Raw genomic sequence first — 25,465 nt, forward strand, 5'->3', positions numbered from 1 at the left:
AGGTTTGTGACAGTTGTGACCACTGGAACTATTTATCTCCTTGTACTGAGTGCAATTCAGATTTTATTTACTTTCTATAAGGATTGGAAACCAATTGTAATTATTACACTTATTCTTAATAAGTATACTGAAAAAAAGTCAAAGATATATTATTTTAAGTAATTTAAACAATAGGGCATTGATTTCTTTTATAATGGATTATTATTAGAAAATATGAAGAGTTCAGAATTTGTGTAACATTGAAAGAAATATTAATTTAAGCAGTCGACTCAAGATTCCATTTATAGAAAGGAAATACTTACAAGCATTACCAATTTAAAAACGGTATTATATGAATAAATTAAAATATACATGGCTATAATCTCAGAACTTGGGAGACCAAGGCAGGAGGATCACAAATTTTGATATATATATATATATATATATATATATATATATATATATATATGAAAATAAATGAGAAATTATTTGATTCTTTTTAAGAAAGTTAATATAGAATTTTAGAATATTAATTTGAGATTTATGGACTGAATGTTATAAAAGATTGAAATGATATAATACCTAATATGGGTAGACAATGTGCTATGTGTTCAGATGCATTCAGTATAATATAATACTTACAAGAACTCTATGAGGGATGTATTTTCCCCATTTTAATACCCCTTAATATACTTGTGAGTTTTATCTTTACCAAGGGATACAATATAATTTTAATTTCTTTTCTTTTACGTATTTGTGTGTTTGTTTATGTGTGCGTGTGCATACACACACACATGTATTTTTCAATACTTATTTCCTGTGGAAAGCAGTGTGGGGATATGATGATGGCAAAACACATTTTGATACTTTCTTGGGAGAGGTAAACCCCAGAAAAAGCAGCAGTGTGTTGGAATTCTAGAACTTGAGTATCCAGAATTATGAAGATCATTATTCTAAACTCCTTATGGAATAAGGATGGGACAGTATTTTAGAGACAGTAATTGAATTTCATTACATTCTATTATATTCCAAATACATAGGCTTTGAGCTCCCAAAAGACAAGAGCATTGACAATATATTAATAGAGAATTTTGCCCAGCATTTTTTAGGGATTAGATAAAGCACTTATAGCATCAGGTGTATATTAATAGCAATTCAGTGAATTTCAAATTTGAACCTAAGAAGGTAAAATTCACAGTTATTAACAAAACCTGATGAGAAAAAAATTTATAATTATCAATCCTAGGATTTATAAGCTTGGAGATGGAGTCTATGTTTACTCCTTGTTTTCTGTGACAAGACAACTTTCCTGAGACGTGAAACATGTTAGTGACTTAAAGTATGAGTTAAAATAGTCTGTTTTAAATTGATTGCTCCAATTCCTACTCTTTCTTTCTTTTTTTTTTTTTTTAAACTGAGGATTAAATGTATGGGCCCTTAACACCTGAGCATACCCACGGCCCTTTTTTATTTTTATTTTGAGAGAGGGTCTCACTAAATTGCTGAGGCTAACTTTGAACTTGCAATCCTCCTGCCTCTGCCTCTCAAGGGATGACAGGCATGCACTACTATCCCCAGCCTAATTTGTACTCTTAACTAAGAATCTTTGATCAGAAGAACTGGATCTCATTGAATAAGATAGAGTTCAGCATTAGAAGTCATAAATGATTAGAAATGAATACTACACTTAATAGGAGAAGTAAAGCAGAAGGAGTATTTGGACAAGAGTAAGGGGAAAAAAAAGTAATAGTGTAAATGCCACAGCAAACAAAGCATGTGGATGATACTTTTTATTTTTTATTTATATATGACAGTGGAATGCATTACAATTCTTATTACACATACAGAGCACAATTTTTCATATCTCTGGTTGTATACAAAGTATATTCACACAAATTTGTGTCTTCATAGATGTACTTTGGATAATAATAATAATAACCATCACATTCCACCATCATTTCTGATACTTTTAATTTAAATCATAAAGTTCTGTTTAACATCATAGTATTTGATAGTATTTATGTCCATTTCATTTCCCATTATGGTGAAAATTGGATGTAAATATATCTGAAATTCCTTAAGAACTGGACAGCACAAACATACTTTCATTGAGGAAGCAACAAAGAGAAACACTATTTCTGACCCAAAGCAACACTCAATGACGTGGGTGTAATGTCAGAGAACCCTTGCAAGAAAATGATGATCAATCTGAGATAACTAGCCAAAGGAATATGGTGACATTTAATCATTGTATGCTGGATTATCGAGAAGCAGGTAGATTTCATGAGAACCCGTGGGCACTCAAAGCAAAACTGTGAAAGGGAAAGTGAATGTTCTTTAAAAAACATCCGAATAGTACATTGACAAATAAATGATAAGAATGAAAATCGAGGGACATCTATGGTTATATAAACTGTTTCTTGTAAATTTTTTCTGTCTGTATCCACCACATGCAATAAAGAACCATCAACACAAAATAATGGGAACCTACAAAGGTAGTTTCAGTAAGACTAACAAAGAAAATCAGCTACCCTAATAATGTTAGCTTTTTTCTTTCTTTCTTTCTTTCTTTCTTTCTTTTTTTTTTTTTTTGTGTGTGTGTGTAATTTGAGTATGAAATGAGAACTGTCTTTCTGATTCACAAAATGATCCACAAAGGTTATAAAATTTTGTTACACTAAATTCTTTTTCAGCAGTCATTGGGGATGAATGTTATTTTCCTTCATTGATAATTTTTCATCATTGTAAACAGTACTCTGATGAATATCTTTGTAGATCCATAGTTATTTATCTAGGATAAATTCATGGACATGAAATATATATAATTTTTACTTGCTGTGGAAATGTTCTCCAGAAAGGTAGACACAGCAGCATGTGAGCATGTGGAAATGCTCTCCAGAAAAGTGTAAGAGAGTCCACAGCAGCATGCCCATTTTGCAGCACCTTAACCTAATGTGAATAATTTAGTCTTAAATCTTTAACGTCGAGACTTGTAAAAACAGAATGTAGGGTTGGGGGAATTTATCCGTGTACTTTAAATTTCTTTTTATTTTCTCTCTATTTTTTAGTTCTAGTGATTTTGAATTTTTTGTTTGTTGGTTATTTGTATTTCTTTAACAGATTGCTTGCTTGTATTTTCACTAGTTTTCTAAGGTAGTATGTATTTTTTTTTTTTTTTGATGAAGATTCTACATTAGGATTATAGTTTTTACTTTAAATGTTGGGAATATCTGTCCCTGTTTACTATATTTTCATTTTGTTTATGTTTTTTCCCTTCTGCCTAAAGGTGAGGTAATCAATTATGGAATTTCTTGTTCTTTATATCACTACTTCTTGTATCATGTGGGTACATGCTAGTACTTTTTAAAATATTTTAATCCATTTGTGGAATTCTTTATTTCATTTGTTGTGCTGTTTGGTGTCAGGTTTGGGTCCAGTTAGGGTCTGTCTTTAAAATCTGACCAGTTAATTGGATAATTTGACTTTTGAATTAAGGTAGTATGGAATTATTTTTATTGATTGTTTTCTGTTCTTTAGGCAGATGTAGCGGTATTGGTTGTAGATGCTAGTAGAGGAGAGTTTGAAGCTGGATTTGAGACTGGAGGACAAACACGAGAACATGGCCTTTTGGTTCGATCTCTCGGAGTAACACAGCTTGCAGTTGCTGTCAATAAAATGGATCAGGTACCTGTAGCCTTTGTGAGAATTTGTTTAGATGCTAGATAAGATAATATTCTGCCCATATAGATGATTTCAGGTGTGATTAGTGCACATTTCACTAACCAAGTTGCTATATTTTTCAAGATAAAAACATTTTCCTGAGATGAAATAAATGAGATGTTAATAATGTTTAAGGGAGAATGTCTTCATATTTTCAAAATATATTTTTGAAACCTAAAAACTATTTTTAATTATAAAATAATATGCATTTATTGTAGTAGAAAGTATGAAATCATTTTGTATATTCATCCATTTTTTTAGGTAAGACTCTTATATTGGGTTATAGTATATTACTCTTTTTTTAAAAAAAATTGACAATGTTCTTATACATATTTTCAAGTAATTAATAACCATTAGATAAAAGGTTATTTTTTTTATAGCTTTATTCTAGTCTGTTTTCATGAAGTGATTTATCTAAATAGGCCTGTAGTTTTGAAGATTTCCAATAATGTAATAAATTGTTCACTTTTTCTCTGTAAATTTGAAATACATTTAGTCTATGTGAAAAATTCTATGGCTAATACTTGCCAAAATATATTGTTATATTGTGTGCATGTATGAATATATGACAACAAATGCCACCATATGTACAACTATAATGCACCAATAAAAAATACGGAAAAATAAGTAAAGTTGCAGCCTTCCTGGACTGATCCGTTAAAAAAAAAGTTTAGCACTGAAGATATAGCTCTGTGGTAGTGTGCTTGCCTAGCCTGCACAAGGTCCTGGGTTCAATGCTTGGTACTGGGAAAAAAAAAGAAATCTAGAAATATTGTTTATAGATTTTTTATTTCTGGAAAAAATAATTTTAGGTTATGTTAGTGGTAATACTTGTATTTTGAGTTTTAATAGATTTCATACTTAGTAGATTTTATATTTATGTTTTATATAGTCTTGATTATATTTTATTGCAGAAATTTAAATTTTCTTTATCATGTTCTGAAGGATAATTCTAAAAATAAATCGGATCTTTATCAGGTTAATTGGCAACAAGAAAGGTTTCAAGAGATAACTGGAAAACTCGGACACTTTCTTAAGCAAGCAGGTTTTAAGGTATGATAATTTTAGATTCATTTGGCTATTAATTTCTAGAAATCATGAGAACAAACCTAAAACTTTCATATTCTTGGGGTTTTTTTATAATTTTTTTTTGTATTTTATTTCCTCCTGCTACCATATATGTAATATATTCTTTGGGTTACTTCACCTTAGAAAATTGCATATGTTGAATAATTGACTTGGATTTTATATAAGTAAAAGAATTTCTCCCCACCTATTATGATAGTATAAGGTTTAAGGAGGTCACAGAACAATGTTGTTATAGAACAATTTCTCTAGCCTGCTTGACCAGGTGAAAATGCTTGACAAAATCAAATTTGTGTTTTGCATAAAATCAAAAAAGTTGAAAACTATTGGATCAGATAACCTCAAGTTCTATGGTTTCTATTACCTTTAAAAAAATACATTGTTGCTTTTACAAACTTGGTGCAGTTATGGTAATGGCAAATCTTAATTTTTTTAAACATACTGTTACATATTAAACTTCATATATTTAATCTTTTTAATAGGAGAGTGATGTAGCTTTTATTCCTACAAGTGGTCTCAGTGGTGAAAATCTAATTACAAGATCTCAGTCAAGTGAACTCACCAAATGGTATAAAGGGCTGTGCTTGTTAGAGCAAATTGGTAAGTAAACTGCCATTCTACTTTCAATGAATTTTAAACTTGACATTAATTATTATTTAGAGTTCTTATGGGAGACAGTAATATGTATGAAAAAGCATAGAATTTGTGGTCAGAGGAATGAGGTGACTAGTTTTGAGATTGTACGTTACTGTTGAACTCTAATACAGTTTTCCTCAACTTCCTTAATGAGGCTAGTGCCTACTCTGCCGGTCACAACTATTCTTATAATTAAATGTGATAACACATGTGAATACATTTTATAAAAGTATTATATGAGTGATAGTCATTTGCTATTACTATTTGTGAAGTATAATTATTTTCTAGTAGAAGTGGACTATAATGGATTCACTGGAGTAAAAAAAAAATCAGAAAGAGTCAGACATAATTACCCTATATACATGTATGATTACACTAGTGGAGTAACTCTGAACTATGTACAACCAGAGGAATGAGAAGTTGTGCTCCATTTGTGTACTATATGTCAAAATGCATTCTACTGTTAAATTAATTAGTTAATTAATGTATACAAAATTGTTCAGTTTAAAACAACAACAAAAAAATTGCTTTTCTTTTAAAAAACCGTGGTGCTGGGGATCAAACTGAGAGTTTTGTGTATGCTGAGCATGAACTCTACCATTGAGCAACATCCACAGTCCCACATTTTAAATTAAACTTTGTTTTTTGTCATTTCTCTCAGATTCCTTCAAGCCTCCTCAGCGATCTATTGACAAACCTTTTAGATTATGTGTGTCAGATGTTTTCAAAGGTAAGTGCTACCTCTGCAGGGCTGCTTCTTTGTGGCCCCTTCCTTTCCATTCTCTTTTGTCCTCCTTCCCTGGACTAAGTCATTGTACTTTCTCCAGGTTCTTCCTTCCCCATTGCAATATAAGGATCAGTGTAAAATTAATCTTAAATGCACGGTTCTAGTTACTGAGCTCCTCTGCCTAGAAAGACCTTCAGTTTACTCACCATTTCCCATATTATTCTTATGTACCTGTTAGACTTAAGAAAACCTTATTCTTTATCTTTCTAACCTTATAACCTTCTCCAATTAGATCCTTTTAGTTTCTGTGTCTTTCAACCAAACTAGATTTTTCACTATTTCTTGACAACCTGGGATCTTTATTGCCGCTTCCTCTACCAGTGTTTTTCATATTTTGGTGTTTTTTTACTTTTCCATTTTCTTCCCATCTGTAACAGCCTAGGAACAGCTAGGAGATAGATACTACACATATATTAAGTGAGACTTATCATAGAGAATTACTAATTATGATAAAAGAATAACCATAAGATATAAAGAAACCCTAAATAGCATCCTAGGGAGAGGAAAGTCAGACTTAGAAGAGGTTCATACTTTGCTGGTATTGTATTGAATGCCTAAGAATATATCTAGTTTTATATACACACACACACACACACACACAATACATACATACACACACACACAATCTTGTCTAGAAAAGTATAAAGTGGAAATAAACATCTCACACACACACACAAGAATAATCAATACTGAAAAAATGTCATTTGCCCCCAGATTTCCATGATCACAGATCAGACAGTTAAGAATGGATTTGGAACTGAGCAGCAATAGATTGATAACTGGCATGCTCACCCACACACTTACCCAAGGCATCTCTTATTTTCTCTGTACCCTCTAACACTGAATTTTTTTTTTAAGATAAGCCATAGATTAGAGAAGATGTTTGCAAAATACCATATAAGGGATTGTTATCCAAAGCATACATAGAATTTTTAAAAATTCAATGATAAAAACACAAACAGCTCAATTATGAAATGGACCAAATACTTTGATACAGACACATCAAAAAAATGTGCACGTACACATACATACACACACATACACACACAATCAGTTGGTTCTTCAATACATTTTATGCTAACAGAATGCCACTGACTTAATAAATCATAAACTATGCAAGTTTGCTTGTTTGCTTGGTTTTGGTTCTGGAAGTTGAGGTTATTGAGGAGGTGCCTCTGGTGAGGGTCTTTTTGAATCTGTGAAAGGCTGAAAGGTATCAAAGAGCACATGAAAGAGAGATAAAATGAGAGTAGAAAAAGCTGAACTCATCAGAATTGATTACTAACTTACTCCAGTGCTGACTCCCAGAAAAACAGCCTCAATCCATTCACAAGGATGGTATTCCCCAGATGTTAATCATTTCTTTAAAGGTCCCACCGTTTTTTTTCTTTTCATTTTTTACTTTGTTCTAATTAGTTACACATGACAGCAGAATGCATTTTGACACATTGTACACAAATGGAGCACAACTTCTCATTCCTCTGGCTGTACATGGTGCAGAGTCACACTGGTGGTGTAATCATTCATGTATATAGGGTATTAATGTCTGTCTCATTCTACCGTCCTTCCCATCCTACCGTCCTTCCCATCCCCACAGCCCCACCCCTCCCCTGATTCTCCTTTGCACAATCCAAAGTTCCTTCATTCTTTCCTACTTTCCATCACTCCCACTGTGGATCAGCATCTGCTTATCAGAGAAAACATTTCACCTTTAGTTTGTGAGATTGGCTTATTTCACTTAGCATGATATTCTGTAGTTGCATCTATTCACCTGCAAATGCCATAATTTCATTCTTCTTTAAGGCTGAGTAATATTTCATTGTAAAACTGCACTTTTTAAATATATTTTTTTAGTTGTAGTTGAACACAATATCTTTATTTTATTTATTCAGTTTTTATATCATTTTTAAATTTTTATTTTAATTTGTTATATATGACAACAGATGCATTACAATTCATATTATACATACAGAGCACTATTTTTCATATCTCTGGTTGTATGCAAAGTAGAGTCACATCCTTCGTGTCTTCATACATGTACTTAGGGTAATGATATCCATCGCATTCCACTGTCTTTCCTACCCCCATCCCCCTTCCCTTTATATCCCTCCCCCTTTCCCCTTTGCCCTATCTAGAGTTCATCTAATTCTCCCATCCGTTCCCACCCCACCCCCCTGTCCCCCGCAGCATATTATGGATCAGCATCCTTAAATAAGATAAATCATTTGGCATTTGTTTTTTTGCGATTGGCTAATTTCACTTAGCATTATATTCTTTAGCTCCATCCATTTACCTGCAAATGCCATGATTTTATTCTCTTTTAATCCTGAATAATATCCCAGTGTGTATATATACCACATTTTCTTTATCCATTCATCTACTGAAGGGCATCTAGGTTGTTTCCACAGTTTAGCTATTGTGAATGGTGCTGCTATAAACATTGTTGTGGCTGTGTCCCTGTAGTATGCTGTTTTTAAGTCCGTTGAGTATAGACCGAGGAGTGGGATAGCTGGGTCAAATGGTGGTTTCATTCCCAGTTTTCCTCTGAAAGAGAAACAAGGAAAACTACCCCATTTACAATAGCATCAAAAAAATAAAACAAAACAAAACAAAAACCTTGGGAATCAACTTAATGAAAGAGGTGAAAGACCTCTACAGTGAAAACCACAGAATGCTAAAGAAAGAAATTAAAGAAAACCTTAGAAGATGGAAAGATCTCCCTTGTTCTTGGATAGGCAGAATTAATGTTGTCAAAATGACCACCACCAAAAGCACTATACAGATATAATGCAATTCCAATCAAAATCCCACGACATTCCTTGTTTATTCATTTTTTATGTGGTGCTGAGAATCGAACCCAGCGCCTTGCATGTACTAGGTGAGCATTCTACTGCTGAGCCACAACCCCAGCCCGTAACCCTGCATTTTAAAAACAATATTACAGTTGTTTCTGTGCTGCTTATTTCACATAGACTATGAACTCCTTTAGGGCAAGGAGCATTTGTATCTGCATGACCCAGCCCAGTACCTCACATACCATACATTTTTTCACTCATAAAAAATGAGTGAAAAAAAATCAATGAAATTGAAATATATCATTCTCAGCTTCTAGTGCCATAGTAGTAGGCAAAATAAGGCAATGGTTTCCAAAATGCCCACTGTCTCTTAACGATACAACAGGTAGTTAATCTTTGCTGACTCTACATTCTTTTCTTATTTTTTTTTTTTTTTTTTGGTGTTGGGGATTGAACTCAGGGGCACTTGACCACTGAGCCATCTCCCCAGCCTATTTTGGACTTTATTTAGAGATAGGGTCTCACTGAATTGCTCAGCACCTTGCCATTGCTGAGGCTGGCTTTCAACTTGCAATCTTCCTGCCTCAGCCTCCCAAGCCACTGGGATTACAGCATGCAACACCGTGCTGATTTATCTTCAGGTTGCTTACTGGCTTTTGCATGCACTGCTCCCCTCAGGGTATTTTGGCTGAGGTCACCAGGTGACTTCTTGGTTGCCAAAGTCAGTACACACTTTCGTTACTATCCTATTTGAATGTGGCATTACTTCTAATGCTGCTAACCATATCTACCTTGAAACTTTTCTTCATTGGTGTCTGTGACGTGCTTTCTTCTGCTAACCTGTATATTCTCTGACCCCTCTTTAGCCTCTGTGTGTGCTACTCATTCTCTGACTCTGAAATGGTGTCCTGTTGCCTCAGTCCTCTTCTTTTACTCTGCCCAGGTATTCCAAGAACTGATGACTATAAGTTCCTCTCTTGCCTGAATCTTGAAGCTTTCTCAGTTGTCCAATCCAAAACTGTTCTTTTATCTGCAACACTTGTGGCTCACCACAGCTGGACATCTCCCGAGGAGTGTGTAGTTGGAATTATCATTCTTACGGATCATGGTGTAATTAGTGCTCCTTGGAATGCAACTTTGCCACCCATATCCCATAGACACTTCAAATTTGCCAAAGCTAAAATAGATCTTGTGCCTTAATTTCCTGTATCCTAGGTAATATGTCATATCCTCACATTTCTCCATTATTCTTTACTTTATCACTCTAAACTTGTTATTCTTTATTCTCAAATTCTTGGATGTATTCCCTTTCTATAGTCAGTGTGTACATTTCCATCGGCCTCCTTTCTGACCCCAAAATACCATTATGTGACTTTTCTGTTCATAATTCCTTATTGGATTTACATTACTTAACTGCAGGAATGAAATTCAAACCCTAAATGTCACTTATGAGGCTCCTTTATGATTTCTCCCTTGTCTCATGTCTTGCCTCTTCATTATTTCATATTACCCCTTACAAACAATACATGTGGCTTTTAGCAAATCCTGTGTTTGGTTTTGGCTTTGCACATTCAGTTTCCTGGGTCAGCAAGTGTTTTCATTTTTCCCTCAATTCATACATACAAGGTGCCTGGTAAACTCTATTCCTGCTTCTTCAAAATGCACAGGTAAAGTGTATGTTCTCCCCATCATGAATTTGTGTGTGTGTGTTTGTGTGTGATACTGGGGATTGAATTATGGGCTAATGCATGCTAGGCATGCACACTCTACCAATGAGCTACACTTGCGGTATGCTATCATGGATTGTTTCTGATGTACCTTTTTATTTTAAATAGCATTTGTGTCTTAGTTCAATGTACTTGTTTTTGTCTTTCTTTTCACTAGTGTAAATTTCTTACAGGTAGGGTCTTATGTTTCATTCATCTGTTTGTCCTAAGCTTGGCATAATGCCTGGTACCACTCAAATATTTGAGAAAGAAACACACCTCTACTTTTTTGTAATGTGAATATTTTTATTTGCAAGAAAAAATGTAGAATGTGTATACCTGTATTTAGTAGATATGTTTAAAATTCTGAAGGGACCATTAATTAATTAGCCATTGAACTATTAGTTTTATGAAACTACGTGGGACTAAATATTATAATACTAATTATTAGAAACCTGCTATGTAAGATTTTTGCATATTTTGCAGATCAAGGATCTGGATTTTGTGTTACTGGTAAAATTGAAGCTGGTTATATTCAGACTGGTGACCGACTACTAGCAATGCCTCCTAATGAAACTTGTACTGCAAAAGGTATTCATCTGCAGGCTGTTTTTGCTAATCAAGCCTTGAGATAGCAAATTTTTTTAAAAGTAGTTTAGGTTTAACCTCTTACTGAAATTGTAACTGACTGTCAAAATGATACTAACTGTTGAAGATTTAGATGTGAAAACATTAAACGATTTTTTTCTGTTGTGACTGTGTGTATATGTGTACATATAGCATTCTAAATGTGGTAGCATTCTGTTTTTGACAGTGATTCAAGAAGTTTGGTTAGGATTGAACCAGATGTGTAGACACCTGACTGATAAATTTATAAGATCATACTCTGTAGAAAAAATTAAATCTAAGTGTAACTTGACACTAATTTGTCAGTGGCAAAGCAAATAGTCTGTGATTTTGAAATGTTTATTACAGAACAAGTTATATAATAACTTATATCAATAAGTTATATAATACATACATATGCAAGACCTAAGTAAGATACAAATGTAGAAAATCCTAATGCTGAAAAAAATTAATAAAGCTAGTTTAAATTACCACAGGAATCTGTTTTTCCAAGATGGTTTATAACTGTTTCTGTCTTCTTATTCTTTAGCTTTACCTGCATACATGTTATTCTTTTCCTAATTTGGTTTAATAATTAATAGTTCTGGATTTATCTTAACATGACATCAGTTAAATCTGAAGAAGTGTCTTATGCTATGAAATAATATTATTAGTAACAATTTGAAGCTGAAGTAAAACCTGTTTGGCATGTTAAAATTTTCCTTCATTATTCTTAATGTATAGTTTACATCCAGTGTTGCAACTGACTAGTTAATAAATTTGAGTATATATATTTTGCTTAATTTGCTCACTTTAAAAGCAGATATCTTGCTTATTAGAAGAAATTAATGAGTGTGTTTAGGTAGCATGTTTAACCTATATTTAAAGATGAATAAGGGAATGAAAGCAAATGTTATTTCTACTTAACTTTTTTTTTATGCCTACTAAGGATCATGAAATTTCTATTTAGATTAAAAGTAATATGCACTTTAAAAAGTGTCACTTTCCATAGATCTGTTAATTTTATTTAATAACTTTATTTTATTTATTTATATGTGGTGCTGGGGATTGAACCCAGGACCTTGCACGTGCAAGGCAAGCGTTCTACCACTGAGCCATAATCCCAAACCAGATCTGTTAATTTTAAGTGCAGCTCATTTCTTTCATTTTTTAAAAAAGTGATCAAGAACTGCAATATTTCTGAAATACTAATTTCTACCTGTGTTAATGAGCTGTTGTGAGAATAATATGTATAAATATACATACGGATATGTATTTTAGTAATCAACAGTCATGAATTAAGACCATGATTCCAAAATTATCACAGACCTTGGGATGGACCCTCTTGTCACTGCTAAAATCTTTATTTGGTGACCAATGAAAGTCCTACAGTCTTTACTTTTCTTCTCTGTCCCTTTCCCACAAAAAAACTCAAAGCATTACCTAGAATCAGTGATTCTTAAAGAGAAACCCCATCAGAAGTACCGGGTAGAAACGCCTACTCCTTGGGAGCTTCTCTTGTAACAAGTGGGAGGTTCTCAGCCCTCATTTCTGACAGAGCTGCTTTTGCTTGTTTGCTTGACTGTTCAACACACCCTTTTTGTTGAATACTTGAGGGCTACTGTGGCTTTCTAATTGGTAGTGTCCCAAAAGGGAGACTTGACTAAAATAGCAACCCCATATCACCTTTTTATTTCATTAAAATATCAAGTGCATGGAGTGTTATAAAAGAATTTCTTTTTGTAATATCTGGCCAATGAGAAAAGTCCTTGGAAGACAAATATGGATTAGTCTAGCATGATTGGGGGAAGGGAAAACAGATGATATGATTCTCTTTGGAAATTTTTATAGTGTTCATTGAACTTGTAACATGAAAGCTTTTCAAAATCTTAAGCCAAAGGCAGTCCCTGGATAAAGGACATCAAAACACACTTATATACATAGCTATTTTATGTAAATAGCTAGCTTCTAGTTTTAATCTTAAACTTCATAGCAAATGTCAGACATGATCATTTTTAATTTACATTTTATAAATTGAACTTAATTACTTGATATCTGACAAATATTCCTTAATACCATAATTGCTAACATATTTGTCAAGAATCCCTCTTTTCAGATTAAGGTTGATGCATGTATGAAATTCTGCACCAAAACTGTAGGTTGTCTCCCCCCAAATCAGAAATTGTTCCTTAGAAATATGCTGCATGGGAAATAATATATATTTCAGAAGGAAATATGGAAATTGTAGTTCATTAAAATTATGTCAGTCCAAAACTATTGCACATTCATTAGCCTGTACATTCTCTTCATCAGGAAGAGAACTCAGGTTCCAGTGGAAAGGAACTTTACCAATAAACTTAACCCATAAAGGCAGAAAGAAAGTATGGAATATCTTTAAAAGCATTTGACTAAGGTTGCTGAGTATTGTCCTCTGGAACTGCTCTCCAGGGCAGGATTGTGTCTAGATAAATAGGTGTCTATTTCTAGGTATAGAGCAACACTAGGGATCTTTTTTAAATTAAATTTTCTTAACACTATTTCCTTAATATCTTTCTCTTCATATAACCAGTGATCAATATGCAGATTCTGGGAAGAAGTTCTCCTTGAGCCAGATATAGTTAAGGGACCTCTGAGAGGACCAGTTGAAGTTCTGACTGAGCACTTTGCCCCATGAATTATTTAGAGAACACATGTTATGTTTGGGTGGTTATCTAATTATAAGCAAAGTTCAAGAGATTAAAATACTACTAGGCATCTCCACCAGTCCTATCTTTTTTATGTCTTTAGGAATAATTTGAACTTTTTATTATACCTTCCTCTGTTAATATAACAAAAATAATGGAATGGGACCTGTTTAATGACTTCATTGTGTAAATTAATTTAAAAATCTTGGTTAAATAAGCAGAAGTCAGCCTTTTATGGGCAAATACAAGTCACTTTATGGTTAGGGTGGTGTTATAGAAGAGTCAAGTCTAGAGGAAGTGTGTTTTCCTCAACGCTCACAGTTATATTTCTCACTCTCAGTCCATTCATATTGAAAATGATGAGTAGTGACTGATGAAGCACAAACCAGCCAAACTCTTTTGGTTGTTATGGTTCAGTGTTGAGGTGTTTCACTGTATGCTTTGGTTCTTACTCATTTCCAGGAATCACACTGCATGATGAACCTGTTGATTGGGCAGCAGCAGGCGATCATGTTAGTCTGACTTTGGTTGGGATGGATATCATCAAAATCAAGTGAGTAAGAAAATAAGTTTAAGTAACCATCACTTTGGAATAAAGGACATCAAAACACATAGATTTTGCAATCTACCAGCTCAATTTTGAATTTTGAATTTTGGCCAAAAATAGACATTTACAGTATTAGCAAATGTTACTTAAAATTGGAATCAGTACCTGTCCCCGTACAAACTCTGCATGTTGATGGAAAAACTGTAATGCATAAAGTCATGCTTTAACCTTGAAGAGAGTATTTTGGAAAAGTTCCTACTTAATTGTTCTAATTTTTTAAATAAATGTTTTTAGAAGTACTCCTGTTGGATGTAAATTTATTTGTCCTCCAACTATCCTCCCTCATTTACTTATTTTTGTTGTTACAGTGTTGGCTGCATATTTTGTGGCCCCAAAGAACCCATTAAGGCTTGTACTCGTTTCAGAGCCCGAATTCTCATCTTTAATATAGAAATTCCTATCACTAAAGGATTTCCTGTAAGTTTCAAATATTTTATTGTTCTTTTAAAAAATTCAAAGTAGTTTACCCCAAAAGTAGTAACATTTTATGAGTCTATCTTTATTTTCAATTAATATCTTGTTATTTTCATCTAGAAAAACAAGTTAGAATTTGAAAGTCATTTTTATTTTGATCTTTGAGACTGAGAACTTTTTAAGAGAGGCATTGAAAAGATATTTCATAATCAATAGGATGCAAACTGATGATAATAACTAAATTTGGAGATAACAATTGATCAGTTTTTACTGTAAAGTTTGTCTAATATTTTTGGACTGGAACTTTCTGGCTTTTTGTTTTATTTAATATGATTATTTCTGGTACTTCTGATTATGAAAGAAATGGATTGTTTTAGAAAATTTTGGAAACCACAAAAAATAAGAATGTTCTATATTTGCATAAAAAGTAGATAACTACTCTTTACATTTTATTATATTTTCATGTGTACATATTATCCACTCAGTATGTATACATTTGATATTTATGGGTGTATCCTGATGATCCCTTGACATATGGGTAAATTTTAATTGTGCTAAAGCTGCATCACATTCAGACCATGCATGCTGTGATGTTGGTTTAAAGTATTCATTGATCTGCAGCATTTGAACAATAAGAAGGGGATTTTAATACCATAATATTACTTATCCAGGAAACATACTACTTGTGACTAGTCTGAATTTCTTGTTTTATATGGAAATTATTTTTTCATAAGTTTAAGGCCATACTCCATAGGTTAGTACCTTGTTTTGTAAATTAACAGGCAAACATTTTTTCATTAGACTTATTTTTTCTGATAGTACAGATTTTGTATGACAAGGAAAAGTGTTTCTCGGTGAAATTATATACCTTGCCTTTTAAAATATAAAGTGACTATTTTTATTTGATGCATCTTTCAAATAAAATTGAGATAGTTAAGTAATTGTCCCTTCAACTTTTTAAAATTATTGTTTTAGAAGTTGGTAATAAATTTATTTAGATAATTCAGATTCATCTTAGAATAATACTACTACATTTGATATAATCATGTACTTTACTTGTCATTCTTGAATTATTTCAGTGTAATTTTGATGATATAAAATTATAAGATAATGTTAAAGTACCTTATATATTACATTTCTTCTATATACTAAAAAAGGAATAAAAGCATGTTACAAAATTTTGTTACAGTTGAAAATATTAAAATTTTAATTATATAATATTTATATAACAATGGGGAAGTAACTACAAATTAATTGCTTTTGGGTGGATGGAACTCATTCATAGAAAGCAGTGTGTCCTATGGTGGAGAGGGTAGTTGCTGCATGTTTTTACTCAGCAATAATAATATTTGCCAGTGGAGATGTGGAGAGGTCAAGAGGTCAGTAGTCACTTTGAATACTAGTGCTTTCTTCCTGTTTACAGTAGTTTCTTAAAAGTTGGCATGAATTGAAAGATTTTTGGCATAACTTTATGAGATTCTACTTGTGTATATTGATTGACAAATGCCAGGATGAAATTTAATTTAGAAAAAAATTATTTGTATTTGATCAGCTCACTCCCAAGGGGAAAAAAAACTTCCAGAGAACTTTTTTTAAAAATTTTTTATTATTTTTTAATTTTTTAAACATCAGAAATTTATTGGTTGCTCAAAACATTACATTGATCTTGACATATCATATATCATACATTTGTTTCAAATGGGGTATGAATTCTTATGATTCCCCCGTGTACAGATTGCAGAATCATGTTGATTATACAGCCATGTTTATACATACTGCCAAACAAGTGTCTGTTGTATTCTGCTGCCCTTCCTATCCCCTTCCTATCCCCCCTCCCCTCCCCTCCCCCAAGAAAAGGGATCTGTTTTCTCTACTTTCTTGTTTCTTATCAATGTGTATTTTCCATTTGGGTGGAATGGAGGCAAAGATTAATTTTTTTATAATAGCTGAACTAGTAAGTGAAAGTGGTATCTCATGGTGGTTTTTATTGCATTTCTGTAATGATTAATGTTGTTGAGCATATTTTCAGTGCTCATTGGCTATTTGTGTATTTTTGGAGAAATATCTGTTAAAGTCCTTTTCATATTTTTGAATGAGATTACTTTGTTATTGTTGAATTACAGGAATTCTTGATTTCTTCCATATGTTAATCATTTTATCAGATATATGATTTAAAAATATTTTCTCCTCCTCTGTGAGTTATCTTTTCATTCCCTTCAATAATAATAGTGTCCTCTGATGGGTTAAAGTTTTTAATTTTGAAGAAGTCCAGTTCTTTTTTATAGTCGTTGTTGCCTATGGTTTGGTGTCATGAACTTTTGCTCTGTTTTCTTCTAAGAGTTTTATGATCATTAATCTGTTTTGAGTTAATTGTTGGATATGCCATTGGGTAAAGCTTCACCTTTTTTTGCATGTGGATATCCAGTTTCCCAGCACCATTTGTTGAAAAGACTTTCCTTGCACTAATGAGTGGATCTTGGCAATCCTTGTTAAAAATCTAATGTCTGTATATCCATAAGTTTTTTTAAAATATAGTTTAACTAGAGGTTTAAGGAAAATAATAGCTTATTTAGCTCACTATAATTTATAAAACACTAATTTGATTCTTATAACTCCACATGAAGCAGAGTTCCTCCCTGAAGCCCTTTAAGCCAGTGTATCTCAGAATTTAGAAATGTTCGGATATTGGAAAGGTAAATGCTATGTACATATTATATAAAACACTTAACAAAAAGTGAGACAGTACCCAATATTTTATAATGAAACACATTGATATTCCTGCACCAAAACTTAACACTATATGAGATACACAGTACTCTACATTGCCTCACTTCAAGTCCAATTTTGCTGTTAGATTTTGGAAAAAGAAACTTTTAGGTTTTCAGTCTTTTGGAATTACAGGTAAGAGATTGTGGAGCTGTCAGTATTGTCTTTATTAACAAATAAGGAAATGGAGATTCTGAGAGATTGTAACTATATGACTAGAAGTGGTTCAGCCAGGGCACATTATTCATCACTTTCATTATGAAATCCAGCACTCCCCCCCCCCCCCCCCGTTACATTGTGTTGCAGATTGGTTTGAATTATAAATGACCTTGTTTATATATAACATGAATGAAAATGTCAAGGTAGTATAAAACCACTTCTTTCTTATTTTAAGCATGTAGATTCTTTTCACTTGTATTTTGTTTGAACTACTTTTGGTGAGATGCTGTGGAGATAGAAAAATAAAACCTAAATACATACTGCCACAACCATTCTTTATCCACCCTAATTTTACCCCCAAATCCACACATAGCTCAGCTGAAGGTAGAAGGAACTTAATTAGGTTCATATGCCTCTTTTTTTTAATTTGGCAAACCATGAGGACCAGTTTCTCTTAGTCGCATCTGAGCTGAGTGAAGGGAATTCTGCTTACTTATCTAAGTTGTTATGAAAGAGATGTTTCTTAGGTATTTAGAGTTAATAGAGTAGTAAATGAGACCTGAATTCACTGAATGCACAAAAGTATTTCTCATCATGTTAGCCTGTGTTTTGGCATTTTTTTCCCCCAGAGTCAGTTGTTAATTTTTTGTAATATTTGCATTCACTATCATCAATTGTCATTGAAAATGAAAGCCAGTTTGCATTTTTGGAGTAATGGTGCTTCACTTGTGCCTGTATTTATTTATTTTATCACTTGATTTTTTCAGAAAAGTTTCCAAAGACTAGGACTGTGCATTCACAGTCCCCCTTGCATTAGTCTTCTTTTTTTCTTTTGTATTCTTTTTTGTCTTCTCTTTATGTCTTCTTTCTTTCGGCCTTTGCTTTCTGGGGATGGAACTCAGGGCCTAGGCAAGTGTTCTATAACTGAGTAATACCCCCAGCTGTCATTTCTGATTTCTGAATGTGCAATCTATTTTGACCAGGAAATTCCAGATTTGAGATGGTTGTGTTTCTACAATCAAATAGCCTAAATTGATGTTTATGAATCAATTAAACTTTGATTGATCTATTACTTCCTGGGAATTTGGTCTTCGTACTATACTCAAACTATAGACGTATTGCACACTTAAAGCCTATTATTTGAATGAGGATATTTGGCCTATGTTCTGGTGTCTAAGCCTTAGCTTTCTTTTTATAAAACAAAAGGTTCCATATATGCAATTTTTATAGGCCCTTAGTAAGCTGAAGTGGGGGAAAGCTAGGGACTTGTAGCTCCAAAACTGATGATAGGGTAAAATTCAGCTCTTACATATAGTACCATGGCCCCATTGAATTACATTGCTTTTTTGATATTAGTTTTCCTTACATGTAAAATATGGACAGTTATAGCTAATATATTGTCTAATGTATGGTCGGTCATCAATTAACTGAATGTTTACCACGTAGTGGGAACCACTTGAAAATGCATTATCTGAATTTTCTCATTTTAGTGAGAAATGAGAAACCTGCGGCTGGGACTTTGCAGGTAGAGAACGGTTAAAGAACTTGCCCCAAAAGGAAGTGATTTGAAACCAGATCTGTAAGACTTTCAAAGCCTAATTAAACTTCCATATACATAAGATTTAGTAGTGTATATGAATCACATCACACAGTGCTTGGCACTCAGGGGAGCTTAAATATGTTATTTTCCTTCCTTCTTATCTCTATATTTATAATAGTTTATTCTCATTACCTAGTAATGAATATGTATTATTAATTGCTGCTAAGGCTTGGACAGATCCTAATCCAAACCAAAACTATCTTTGGATAATAGACTTTAAGTATATAATATGTATGTAATTTGGATATAGCTGAAAAAACAAATTCCCAGGAAATAGTAAAGTTATCAAAGTTTAATTGATTTGTAAACACCATATCCCCATTCCCTCATTTTTAAAATGAAACAATGAACAGTTGGTGAACATCTACTATTATAGGTACTGTGTCTCATCATATTTAATTCTTGTCACAATGCCCTAAAAGGCTTCTGCTGTTACCAAGGGAAAATTGAGGCATGGGCAGATTACAGGGAAAGAGTAGGGGTTCAATCCCAAGTTCTTTCTATACTACTCCTTAATAATAATGACTGTACATCAACAATAATAATTGTTCTAAATGATAAAGTCTCCATCTTTACAGGAACCCTAAGATGCTGTCATCCTCTACTTTTACAGAGGAGAATCTGACAGGAGGGTTATGCAGTTTAGAAGAAACGGGGGAGTAGATATTTAAACTGCCTCTCGTGGCAGTTTCTCCCTTAGAAAGTTAAGTGCTACCTGCTTACAGTAGGGGGATTCAGGTAACTGAGGACATGGATTGACCTTAAGTAGCAGCACAGAATTGAGCATAGTTAAATGTAAGTACCAAAGAGAAAGCCAGATTTGCAGTTTATATATATATATATATATATTTTTTTTTTTTTAAGGTGCTGTTACACTACCAAACTGTCAGTGAACCTGCAGTTATCAAACGATTGATTAGTGTCTTAAACAAAAGTACTGGCGAAGTCACAAAGAAAAAGCCTAAGTGAGTATTTTAATGCAGAAATCATAAATACTAACAACTTCAGCAAGTTTCTTACAGATAAAGTCATTTGTATAATATTTGAAGTAAGTGAAATCCATTTTTACTTGTTCTAGAAAAAATTTTAATGACTAGATTAAAACAAGCATAGCAACAAATATTTAATTTCCTGTTTGTGTGTAAATGTTAGATATAATTATTGTCATGCATGATGATTGGGATGTGATTTGTAAGTAAAAAATAAAAATATAAATTTATGTATCAAGCCCTAGACACTGATGATGTAAAGATAAGGGCATTGTAAAAACTCATCTTACATTTTAAGAGATGAATTTGAATTATGTCTAGCCACTGGTTCCACATTTCAGCTTTGCACTTTCCCGAACTGTCTCCTCACCCATATACTCAGCTCATGCCCGATACTAAGAAGAAAGTCATTCATCTATATAATTTGCAGTGCCTCATTTTCTCATCTGGAAAGTCTTTTCTGCGTAAAACTCCAGATGGAGCCTTCAGCTACGGTGATCACCACCATTTGATCCTCTGATTACCATTGAACATCCAGGCCTATGTGTGAATGGTTTCCCTTTGGCTGAGACAAATTCGAAATTTTTCAAAGGAAGTACTTCTTAAGAAACTAAGTATTGTAAATAAAAACAAAACACAAAAGGTTAAAGATGAATGCTACAAAATACAGATTTCTTATACTAATTGAGCAAAAAAGCTAATCACAGTTTGTCTTGGTGCCTCAGTTTTGGTGTTTTCTTTAACCTCAACCCTAGGGGGAATCCCACTTAAAATCCCCTATTTTGTCCTTGATTGTTCCTCACCTTCTGCACCTGCTTAAGCAACCCACAGTGGTTAGTGGTTTAATGGGTTGGCTGCAAGTGGAAGAGAATCTTCACGTTGCAGCTCTAAATGGGCAGATTTTGTTTCTAGCATTAGTGTTTGCCGTCATGATATGAGAAATGTGATTTATCTAAGATTTTTGTTCTTTTTCTTCTTTTTTCAATGTTAGGGATCAAACCCAGGGCCTGTACATGCCAGACAAAGTACTCTAGTACTGAAATGTTTCCCCAGACCTAAGACTAACATTCCTTTTTTATAGGCTCTACCATGAATGCTTTCACATGTTTTATATTCTCAACAATCATGTGAAGCAACGATCAAAGTAACAAGAGAGTTTACAGATGGCATAGTCAGGGTTCTGATCAACTCAGTTGTTTTATCATTTTTTTTGTGCAGGAGTCAAGGTATTTGACCCAGAAAATTGACTTGGAGAATCTTCAAACTGAAATTGGCTTGTCAACTCTAATCCTGAGTTTTCCCTTGCCTCTTCCTGCTACACTGTCTTAGCTGAGTAATGCTGGGGTTTAACATATTCTCAGTTAGTTTTCCTTGCCATCTACATGTAGCTTTGTCCTTTTATTTTACACGAAAACCATTTGACCTTTCCCCTTCATTCCATTTCAGACACATCATAAACACAGTTGCTTTATGCAGAATGGAACAGAATTGTATTTAGGAACTGAATTAAGCATAAGTCATGAATATTAGATTTTTTCCTTACTAAAGAATTAGACTTTGGACTAAAATTAGCCAAAGCCAATAATTGGAAATTTTTTTTTTGGGGGGGTGGTGTTTGTGTGTGTAATTGTGTGTGTTTTTAAGGAACTTGTTTGGCTTAGTCAGTCTGTCCCTGAACTAATCTTTCAGAAGGAGAATTTATGATTTCTATCCTTGATCCTTCTACAGTACATCAATATTAAATTAGAGGACATTTCCAAAGTGTCCCTTTTTTGGGTTGCACCTTTTTCAGTAAGTCTGGATGGGGCCCATGCCAGGGATTTTGTTTACTTATTTGTATATTATCATTTATAATGTGGCCTTTCATTTTCCTGCAAATAACATTTCATATATGATCTTGTCCTGAACCCCTGCTAAGGAACCATTATTCCTAACGTGGGGAAAGAGGTGGGGAAGAGATTGTCCTCTTTAAAGATAACTTCTGGACTGGGGAGTATAGCTCATTGGTAGAGTGTGTGCTTAGCATGAGCAAGTCCCTGCACCTAAAGACAAAACAATAATGGTAACTTCTTAACACACATTCTGCAAATTATAATTACTGGGAAAGACACAAGGCCTTGCAGTTCTCTTAAAATGTAGACACCTCCTTGTAGAATTAGCATTACTTTATGAGATAATTAAACTTCTCAGTTTTTTCTTCAGGGAATGAAAAGGAAAGCATTGATTAGGAAGGGCCTTGAGCATTTTATGTTATAGTAGTTCTTCAAGGGATAGAGCTTTATTTGGATGATAGGTTCCCAATACTTATATGAACTAACTAATGTATGAATTACCTGATATATAGGAACTACCTAATGTTTCTTAAATCTAGAACCTCTCCTCATTTCTTTTAAGTAATCCAGAAATATTCAAAGGCATATATTTTCCTTTAAAAATGCACACACAGAGACACTTAAACTTTCAAAAACCAACTTTCCTTTGGTTTTTGAAAGTTTAAGTTGATTCATTGATTGTGAAACATTCGTTTTTCAGGTTGTTATTACACTTACTCATATGTGTTGAATGTCCATTTGTTCCTTTATTCTTCTTTTCTTAAAAGGTTGTTGACTAAAGGGCAAAATGCATTGGTAGAGCTACAAACACAAAGACCAGTTGCCCTGGAGCTCTACAAAGACTTCAAGGAGCTAGGGCGGTTTATGCTGCGCTACAGTGGTTCTACGATAGCTGCTGGTGTCGTCACTGAGGTAATTTCAAGTGGCTGCAGGGTTATGTTGTCTTTTCTTTTTTACCTTTTAAGGATAGTTACTGTGATTTTATGGTTTAAGAGAACCACAAATAAGGAATTAGAACAAGAAAATGAAATTTATATTTAAAAAAATTAAAAGAATGATGGGTAGAAAATGTTTGATCTTAGACTTTCTCATAGTGAGACTTCCAAACTTTGTTGTTCATTGGTGAATTGTTCAGAGTTAAAGGGAATCTGATGAAAATAGGTGTTAAAAATGCAGTACAAATTAGAATATAGACTTGGAATTAAGTGACTTGGGAATAGTGATTTTTGTCTAATAGAAGAGCCCTCATTAATTTTTTTTTCAAATTTTTTTTAGTTGTAGATGGATAGAAAAAAAAAATATATATATATATAATATTCTATCCATTTTTTTAAAAAATGTGGTGCTGAGAATTGAACCCAGTGCCTCACATGTGCTAGGCAAGGTCTCTACCACTGGGCCACAATCCCAGTCCCCCAATTTGTTTTCTTTAACTATCAGTGCATTTGAAATGATTTATTCAAAAAGTTTAACTAATGTAGTAGTGGTGTTTCTGGAATGTGTCTATTATATAATGCAAGGTACAAATATATTTTGGAGAAAATGGAAGACATGAAGTTGTGCTCCTTGTGTACAATGTGTCAAAATGCATTCTACTGTGATGTATTACTAATTAGAACAAATTAAAAAATAAAATGAAATAAAAAGAATCTACTGACACATCCTTTACATGAAATATATGTGGTGGAGGGCTGAGGGATATGACTCAGTGGTTATGTGCCCCTGAGTCCAATCCCTAGTACATATATATATATATATATATATATATATATATATCTTTGGAGTTAAACCACCCATTTGTGTTCTTGCTCCACTGACTTCTAGTATACATTTCTCCTTCAATTTGTCCATGCATAAAATTGGACTAATTGTTTTAAAATGAAATGATCCATTCAAAGTACTTGCCACAGTATTTGTCACTGCTTTCAGTAATATTAGCTAATGTCACCATTGTCATCAATCGCATGTTTAATCTGTAAAGGCATTCTTGATAAAAGAACATTCTAAAAGTGTGACTTTCTTGTGGAAAATAATGGAGAGATTAGAGTTAAACCTTATAAATTGCCTGATGATGGAAGGTAGAAAAACGTTTTAGAAAAAAGATAAAAATTTCCTCTTGATACAATAATTATCTCACTGTCATTTTCTCTTTTTTATTGTTAATTTTCATTAATATGATTCACTAAATTATAGCAAGTATCTTTTTTTCCTCTTTACAGATAAAGGAATGATGTTCTGAATTTCTACCACGATCCCAAATGGAATGAAATATCTGACCACTGATTTTAAAGAATCCAGTTATGAAGTTAAAGAAACAATGTGCAATTGATATTTTTTTAATGAGAGAGAAAAATTTAAGCTAAAATTAACTACAAAGAAGTATTAATAATCACTCCTGCAAAATTTCAAACTGCCAACAGGCAAAGAAAGGCTAACATTGCACTTTCATTTAAGAACCCATCTTTCCCTCTGAAATGTTAGCAAATGGATTTACTTTGCTAAGATTTATGGAAAGTATCAGAAATAGTATTAGAAGATATTGAAATTATCATGAAATACACTCTACTTCCAGCCAAACCACAAAATATTTGCAGTTTTCTCTTTTCATTCAATTGTACTGCACATGTTTTAGGGAAAAGAACAAAATTGGGCTTTTGAGGTAGTAGATATTTAAGTTATTTTTTTAGTTAACTCTAAGATTTGCTGAAGATTATAATAAAGGTATTTTGTTTTGAGTATAAAAATGTTCCCCTTCTAACAAGTCAACTCTTGAAAGTATAGTTTGGAATTAGTGGAAGCTGTTTTCCTTTGGTGACTAAGATTTTATTTAAGTTGTAAAACCAGCTAATAAAATGCCTTAGTTGAAGCATAATGCAACGTGTGTTTTGTTCCTTAGACATTTATGAGAACTCTGTGATTTTTCACTAAATATGACTTGGGAGTTTTGTGGGATCTTTTTCACTTAAGAGTTTCCTGGATCTTTCTGAATTCTTGCTTGTAATCCTAACAGCAAATCAAATTTAGTCTCACCCATTTGTAACCACAACTTAGTTTTCCCATTCTTCCTGTTAGACTTACATATATAATGACTATATCTGT

At 33.1% G+C, this 25,465-nt stretch overlaps 1 protein-coding gene across 1 annotated transcript in view; it reads left to right on the top strand.

The window, feature by feature from the left end:
* The window catches only part of Hbs1l (HBS1 like translational GTPase), an 89,026-nt gene extending 63,788 nt beyond the window's left edge, over positions 1-25,238 (top strand). Inside the window, exons 9-18 of the mRNA XM_076858228.2 lie at positions 3,517-3,663; positions 4,678-4,752; positions 5,268-5,385; positions 6,083-6,151; positions 11,196-11,300; positions 14,462-14,552; positions 14,915-15,023; positions 20,410-20,510; positions 23,134-23,278; positions 24,586-25,238. Coding sequence (XP_076714343.1) covers positions 3,517-3,663; positions 4,678-4,752; positions 5,268-5,385; positions 6,083-6,151; positions 11,196-11,300; positions 14,462-14,552; positions 14,915-15,023; positions 20,410-20,510; positions 23,134-23,278; positions 24,586-24,597 — 972 coding nt within the window. The 3' untranslated portion in view covers positions 24,598-25,238. The remainder of the gene's footprint in view (positions 1-3,516; positions 3,664-4,677; positions 4,753-5,267; positions 5,386-6,082; positions 6,152-11,195; positions 11,301-14,461; positions 14,553-14,914; positions 15,024-20,409; positions 20,511-23,133; positions 23,279-24,585) is intronic.
* Positions 25,239-25,465: the final 227 nt, after the last annotated feature.

The sequence above is a fragment of the Callospermophilus lateralis genome, chromosome 6, assembly GCF_048772815.1.
Source record: "Callospermophilus lateralis isolate mCalLat2 chromosome 6, mCalLat2.hap1, whole genome shotgun sequence".
NCBI classification, from domain to species: Eukaryota; Metazoa; Chordata; class Mammalia; order Rodentia; family Sciuridae; genus Callospermophilus; species Callospermophilus lateralis.